Here is a 7,844-nt window from a genome sequence, read left to right on the forward strand (position 1 = left end):
CCCCAGCTTCACACTTCGAGTGTCATGAGTGGAAAGGGTGTACGCACGTTCTCTTACAAGAGGTGGGCGCACAGAAAGAACTGAATGCATGAGTAATGAGGCCACCTACTCCACCCCGCCCCCATCCTCCTGCCAGCCTGTCCACACGGAGACATTCTCTAAGGCCTGGTGTGAGTTCATCCTTTCTAAACTCCAAGTAATCTAGAGACATAACCATACACTGAGGTATGGTTAATCGTGAAAAAGCAACTTGGCAACACAGGCCACAAGACCACACCAATGACTCCAGAAACCCAAAATTAAGAGGTAAGAACTAGTAAGCTCTGCACATCCACCATATCTGTGCCTCGCTCAGAATGCCAGTTGCTTTTCATGTTATCTTTCTTAATCTTCAGAACACCCTAAAAGGGGAAAATGATCGTAATCTTCATTTTACTGATGGGGCATGACTCTAAAGTCCAAGTTTTCTCCCCTTTAAGAGGCTGTTTGTTGCCATGACCAGGAGTACAGGCTTGGGGCCAGACTGCCTGGTCTGGAATTCTGGCTTCAACATCATCAGCCTGTGTGACCTTGGGCAGATTACTCAACATCTCTGTGCCCTGCTTTCTTCCCTAGTATATCCCTCATTTAGCTAACACTCATCAATGGGGTAGCTACTATTCTGGGGGCTGAGAAGACAAAGATGAACAGACATGGTCCTTATTCTTGAGAGAATCACGATGAAAAGGGACAAGGCATAAATCTAAATTATATAAATTATAGCTATATCGTATAGCTTTAGATTATTTTAGGTTTAGCCTGAGAGAAAAGTGTTTTTGTTTGTTTATTTGTTTTGGTGTTTGTTGGAACTGTCTCTAATTAAGGTGACAACCTCCCCGCAAAGCACTACTTGATAGTTCTCCACATGACTGGCCTTGTTCATGGGGCTGTTACTGTCTCCTAAAAGGCTTTTTGAGGGGGCACTCAGGTTCCCACTTCTCAGGGAAGAACTTGCAACTTTCCTTGGCCTCAAATTCTTGCTCAGCTAAGGAACAGAAACCAAAAGGACTTCAAGCTCTCAGCTGTGATGCTGTGACAGCTCCCTGACTTCTCATTTCTTAAGCCTCCTATAGCTCCTAACAATTGTCTCAATCTCTGGTGCTATGAGCTTTTCAAAGAAATTTCCCAACTGGCATTTTATTTAACTGTTCTACAGTTTGGGGGGAAGCAGGTATTATCTTTACTTTAAGGATATAGAAAATAAAGCTCTTGCTTTGTCTTACCCACAAATCGAGGTGGAGTGGAAGTAGGAGCCAGGGCTTCCGGGATGCTGGCTCCAAGTCAAGACAGCTACATTGACCAATATGATACAAACATACATGTTTAGGGAAGCAATCTCCTTTTTTCCTCTCTGCTAAATTTAGGAGGCATTCCAGAAGTATGCTGGGTAGCCTTGACCACATACAGTGAAAATATGAATGAACGGATTACAATAAAATTGTAATTTAAGCTCCAGAAGGCAAAGGTCCCACCTCACACCTCCCAGGTACCGCCAGTGCCTAGCACAATGCTCAGCACACAGCAGGCATTCTCAACATAGCCAGGAAGAGTGAGATGCTATAGTTAATTTGCCCTGTGACTCAGGCAATGTGATAATGAATCATAGCCTGAGCCCAGAGGGTCCACTGATAGTGACCTTCCTGTCCTGGTACTCAGTGATGAATCAAATAGTCAAACACCTCAACTCCTTCTGTCCATTCACTGTTTCAATCAGTATAGAGAAATACCCAGGGAAGAGAGACTGTCTTAAAAGCAAGAAAATGTAAGGAAAGCCCTGAGTTTAAAAAAAAAAAAAAGTTTGCACTCAGAAAAAGTTTTGGACTCAGATTCTGTGTCAGTTTAATGTCCGACTACAGACAGTGGTGAGGAGACTTCAGGAAACCACTGCAAACTCCATTCACTCACTTACAATCTTCAGGCCAGACTGTGTTCCTGGGTTGGGCAGACAAGAAAGTCCAGCCTTGATCCTGACTCCTAAGGCTGCTAAGCTGACTGTCCCCCTCCCCCTCCCCCTCCCATCCTTCTTCTTCCCTTACTTTTAATATGAGTCCTTGAAACTGACATACATAGGTAGGGTCATGTTTATGAGGCTAGTCGTCACTGTTTAAGGATCCGCTCTCCCAATGGAAAACGGAGTCCCGGGTTACAAGGTAGATGGATACTAACTTTGGTATTATCTTTGAAGATAACATTTGTTTTTTTTTATACAAAATTATCTTTTTCAAGAATTATAGCTGAGATAATCGCTAAAGGAGAAGAGTGATATTTTTTAAAATTCTTACTGGATAAATGTATTTCTTATATTTGATTCATTCAGCGTTTATTTTAGTGGATGTGTACCCTGGGAAGATTAAGATGTTTGGCCTCAAGAAATTGATATGGAAACAAATATATAATCATAAAAGGTATCTGGAGGTATGTAAAAAAGGTGTCTGGGAGAGGGACCATCCAGGTAGATTGTAAAGGATGCCATGGGCTCATGGGTAGGCAAGGAGGTGCTTTCCATTCAAAGAGACAGCTGCCAGCCTGGCGCTGGGTGTGGGGCTGACAAACTGTCTGGGCCTGATGTATATGCTTGTATATAGGTAGGGGAAAGGGTAAGAGGCTGGAAGCCGACCTACTCTATAACCTTAGGGTCTAGCTAGTACTTCCTACATATGACGGGGATCCAGCGAAAAGCTATAAGCAGGAGACAGATGGGATCCCAATTTTGTCTTTAAAAGGTCACAAAGGCCACCCTGTGGAGAATAGACTGGAGGGAGATAGAGTCAGGCCTGTGAATGTGTTCTCCTAAAGGGTTGGAGGTTTGCTAAGCTAAGGCCTGGGCATGGAAGAGAACAGCTCTGAAAGCTCTAAAGGCCCAATGAGACCTGGTGAAGATAAACTAGATGACCTCCAGGTGGTGGGGACCTGGGCTGGTTGGAACATGACCTGCCAGATTGCTGAACTGAAGCAGATGCTGAGGAAGCAGTCCTGGCTGACTGGACAAGCCCTGGCTTCTGGATTCAAGACTGAAAAACTTGAACTCCCCTACAGAAATCTGAGGCTACAAAGTTTATACCATAGATAAATTGTATTACACTTGGTAATAGAATTACACCTAAAATAGTAAACACCAGGCAGCGGTTCCTAGGCATGTAATCTCTCTGAGGTAAAGTATTGTCTAAACCACCTAAAGTCTCCCAGTTGCCTATTTACCACAGAAGACTCAAAAGAAATATATGATACGTTTTCCCCTTCAATAAGTTTAAAATCTTATTAGAACATAAAACACCATAAATAAGTATGAGAAAGGAAATAAAAAGATGCTTATTTAAATCCAATAAAAAAAATGATTCAAACAGGAAGTGGGAAAGGGAATGTTAAGAGCACTGTTAACTGGACCTCTTTAGATGGTGCCACCTAACACAGTGTGTTCTGTTCACCTCCAAGGTTGGTTGAATCCCAAGACACAGCTCCTATGGATACAGCCAATAAAGGGGAACAAGGACACCCAGGCCTCTGTTATTGGAGGAGAAAGAACATGATGTACACAAAGGAATCAGGACCAAGACAACTGAATCAGCAGCAGGAGTGGTTTTCTAATGGGATCTATACCATCTAAAAGGGAAAGAACAGGGAAGGCTGGTGGTGTCCATGAAGGAAGAGATGCTATCAGGGGAAATGGTTTAGTAGATTTTGGTGTTTCAAATCTAAAGCTTGAGTTTTTGAAACTAAGGCCGTTCAACATTTCCAAGTTTACCACCCTCTGAAAACAGAGTAAATATGAGGCACCTCAGTAATTACTACACTCTGAGCTTAAGACAAAGGTTCTCCTTGCCCCACTCTGGCTGAACAAACTTATAAGACTTATACTAAAGCATTTATAAAAATATTTATTGTAAGTGGTGGCAAAATGAGGTTTTTCAAATCTTAGGGAGAATGATTCAATAGCATCTGGCTTTATTTTTAATGAGAGTGATGGGGACAGGAGATTTAAATGTTATGATTTAACAACAAGTTGGACTAGTTGTTGCTGAACAAAAGAACTACCTGACAAATCCAAACTTGTCTCAGACTTGTGTGAAGTATCTTATCCTTCACAAGAATCCTAAATTCTTGCTGCGCCTCTGCTGCCTGTGACATGACGTGGGTACTGTTGCTCACATACTAGTGATATGATACCCCAGAAGTAGTCTATCGCCTATTCTCTTAGACTACTAGTCTTTGAAAAACAAACTTTAAGACATATTTTTAAAGTTTTACTGAAAGAACTGCAGTGAACAGTCTAAACTAAAATCAATTCAACTAAAATCCTGTTATAAAATAAGTATCAGGTACTGGAGATAATTATTGGAAAAGAGCACAGAATGAATAATTTTCATTTAAGAGGTCACTACTTTCAATCTTTATGGAGGAAGATAGAGCTATCACTGTAATGTCCTACTTTAAAGAGTCACAAAAACGAGTAAGACACGATATAAGCGTTTTAATGGTGTTTATGATTTTACATAAGGTGAAGCTTAACATTAATTAGTTCTTCAATGTGTGATTTCTGTCTCTTTACAAGGTTAGTCGAAGAAATAAAAGTTTTGTCATTTTTGGAAAAGGCCATAGTTTAAGATTCAGATGCCTTTTCTATTATTTTTGATAAGCTGTTAAAATTCATTTTCATTTGTTAGGCTTTCGCTGATGCAATTTATTGAGTGCTTTGACAGAATATGCTGTAAAAGGGAAATTCCAGAAGAATGTGACTTCCTATATTAGAAAAGAGGAAGAGAGATCTATTGTGAATTGGTCTGGAATAATATTAAAGATAAAACTGCTCATTTTTGTTCTCATTATTTAAAATAAAACACCATAATTACTTTTCTAATTTCCAAAGAAACTCCTGCACTAATTCCATCACTGCCAACTTGCATATGAGATGAAGTTAAACTGAAGTTAATATGAAACAGGCATGTATGTTATCCAAGCAATGTCCATTTTTCCAATGCCTTTATCGTTTTTCTCAATTATAGAGCATACTACATTCTCACTCAATGATAAACATAAGTTAAAAGGTGTTAGCATATAATGAAATGATGTAATGATAACAGCTAATATTTACTGAGCACTTACTATTTAGCACTGAGCTAAACATAAATTATCTACAAAAATTAACTGAACCCTCATGACAGACAACCCTGTGGGGTATTACTAGGTATTTTCATTTTACATAGATAAGAAAATTGAGGCTTAGCAAAATTAAGTGGGCACACAGCTATTAAGTGGTAAAATCAGAGGATAGAATGATGTATTTGAGGGTAACGATAATTAGGGACAAGACTGATTTATTTCCAAAGCTAGAAATATGTTCTTGATTGGATACTGTGGAAAGGACTGGTCTTATCCCATAGCAGAGCATTACCAGAAGACTTTACAATAATAGTAACCATATCTTTCAGTCGTTGAGTATGTAATTGTTACATATGCTTTATACCTTTAAAGCGAGTAGATAAACACAAAATAAGAACCAAAAGTCAAATGAATTATGGAGGTAACGAACTAGTATTATGTGAAAAGATATTAGTTTTATGAAAATATGAAAAAAATTCAATGATTCCCAAGGGAGGTACCATTGGCACTTGTGTGTGTGTGTATACATGTGTACGTGTACATGCATGCATGTGCAGAGGACAATTTATTCTTTGTTGTATAATGTAGTCCCTCCCATGTGTTATAACACACTTAGCATTCTTAACCCCTACCTACTAAATGCCAGAAGTTCTCCCAAAGCTTGTGACTACTAAATAAATCCCTGCACATATTCTGCTGACTTGGACTGAGAACCATTGATTGTTGGATAAAGATACTGGGAGAGAACTTACTGATATTAATTATACATCATGTACAAGTACTCTGCTAAGTGCATTCACACATATTTATTTAATCTTCATAACCCCATATGAGGTATGTACATATTTTATCCCCATTTAACAGGTGTGGATCCTGAGGCTTAGAGAAGAATTAAGTAACTTAACCGAGAACACACAGATAGTTTTGAAACCAATCACCTGGCTCCAAAACCGCATTTCTCTGGGTTGTTCTTTTAGCCATAATGGTGTGGTAGGCGTGCCTTTTCTTTCTTTAAAGAGGTTCATTTAGAAAATATAAATCCTTGTGAATAGGACCTATGGCATGTGTGCCATTATGAACCAGGGATGAATTAGCTCCCTGGGGGTTTGAAGGGGCCATATGTTTGGTGAGGAAGAGTTACAAGATGTGGGTGTCAAGAGTGGGCTGGGTAACTCCTGTGCACAGGTGTCTATTAGAAGTGTTCTGAGCAGTGTGTGTGAGTGTGTGTGTGTGTGTGTTTCCAGGGGAATAAGAGAATTGTGCTATATTTGTGAGGTTTGTGTTTTAATACTCCACAGCGTTTACTATGCACCAGGCATCATTACAATTGCTTCACTATATCTCATTTCAGCAAGTATTTTAGGTGATTAATGGAGCAGAGTATGCACTATGTTGTGCGGTGGGCTGATGTCTGTGTAGCAATGCCTACAAGAGGTGATGGATACTGGTTGTGCTAGAAGGGGAAAGGTCCACCATGATATGTATGTCTACAGGAGCAGTTTGTGCTGTGGTACAGACAGTGGTGTTTGAGGCCTGGGGGAAGGGTTATGGTAGATGATTTGTGTGAAATGCATACGGGAGGTGTTGCATGGGATAGACTGTAGTACACCTCACTTGTGCATTTTTTGCAAGGCGGGTAGTGCTGAATACTGGAGGAATTCCATGGGAATGGGTCTGGGTCATGTCCTGGGTATGGTGCAAGGAGAAGCTGTGGACTCGGGGTGTTTCAGTGTATAGTGAGTGGTATGTGCTGAAACTGGTGCATACGAGATGAATCATGCGGTGTGCTGGGTAGAAACGGGGACTGGAGAGGGGGCCGGTGTCGTGATGTGTGTGGGGAGCGATGCAGAGTGCGGTAGGAGAGCGGGGAATGGTGCTAGATGCCCCACGAGTGTTCATGATTTGGCCCAAGGCACTGTATGGGGAGAGGTGGTATAAAAAGAGGGGAAGTGGAGGCTGGAGGATAGGGGCAAACGACGGGTCAAAGGAGCTGCAGGGGAGGAAGATGGATGTGCTGCAAGACACTGGGTCGGTGTAAGAGCTGCGTGGGCGGCCTGTCTGCGAGTGTGTGCGAGGAGCAGCCAGCCCATTTCCTCACCTGGAGCCACACAGGGCCACGCTCCCCGCCATTGCCTCCCGCCCGCCCCTTCCCTACTCCCAAGGGAGCGTCTTCCGCGCGGCCAATCCCGCCTCACCTGGTGAAAGCAAAGTACATGAGGCTGACGATGGTGAAGCTGAGCAGGGTGATGGTGTGCGGCCGGTAGAAAAAGTCGATGGTGATGTCCTCCACTTGCTGCTCGTTGATCATCCGGAAATGCATCTTGTAGTTCACATCATCTTTGCTCAGGGTCCGGCTCCCCACGCAGGACGCCATGGCCCGCCTCCCCGTCCTGCCGCGGCGGCGGCCCCAGCCCGTGGAGGCTGGGACCCCGGAGATGATGAGCTGCAGCGGGCGGGGAGCCGAACGGCGAGGCCGAGTCTGGCGCGGAGCACAGGCTGAGAGCCGAGGAAAGGACAGGCGCGGGAGGGCGGGGTCGCGTCGCCGCCAACGCGGCTTCGGGCAGGGGGGCGCTGCCGGCCCTGGCTCAGCCGGCGTTCTGGGGGAGGCATCTCTATGGACTTCTGATGTCTTTAGATCCCCAGTGGATGAAGCCTAAGGGTAGTGGCGAGCGGGAGAAGGGAAGCTGCGGTCCCTGGACGGCTCTTTC

General features: G+C 43.0%; 1 protein-coding gene across 2 annotated transcripts in view; it reads right to left on the bottom strand.

Annotated features, from left to right (window-relative positions):
• The window catches only part of PTDSS1 (phosphatidylserine synthase 1), a 59,341-nt gene extending 51,692 nt beyond the window's left edge, over positions 1-7,649 (bottom strand). The window contains exon 1 of one of the 2 annotated variants that reach the window (XM_039866345.1): positions 7,332-7,649. In XM_039866345.1, the coding sequence (XP_039722279.1) occupies positions 7,332-7,510 (179 nt within the window). In that variant the 5' untranslated portion in view covers positions 7,511-7,649. The remainder of the gene's footprint in view (positions 1-7,331) is intronic. The other variant, XM_039866344.1, reaches the window with a different exon arrangement.
• Positions 7,650-7,844: the final 195 nt, after the last annotated feature.

This window comes from Pteropus medius, unplaced genomic scaffold (assembly GCF_902729225.1).
Source record: "Pteropus medius unplaced genomic scaffold, Ma_sr-lr_union100, whole genome shotgun sequence".
Taxonomy (NCBI): Eukaryota; Metazoa; Chordata; class Mammalia; order Chiroptera; family Pteropodidae; genus Pteropus; species Pteropus medius.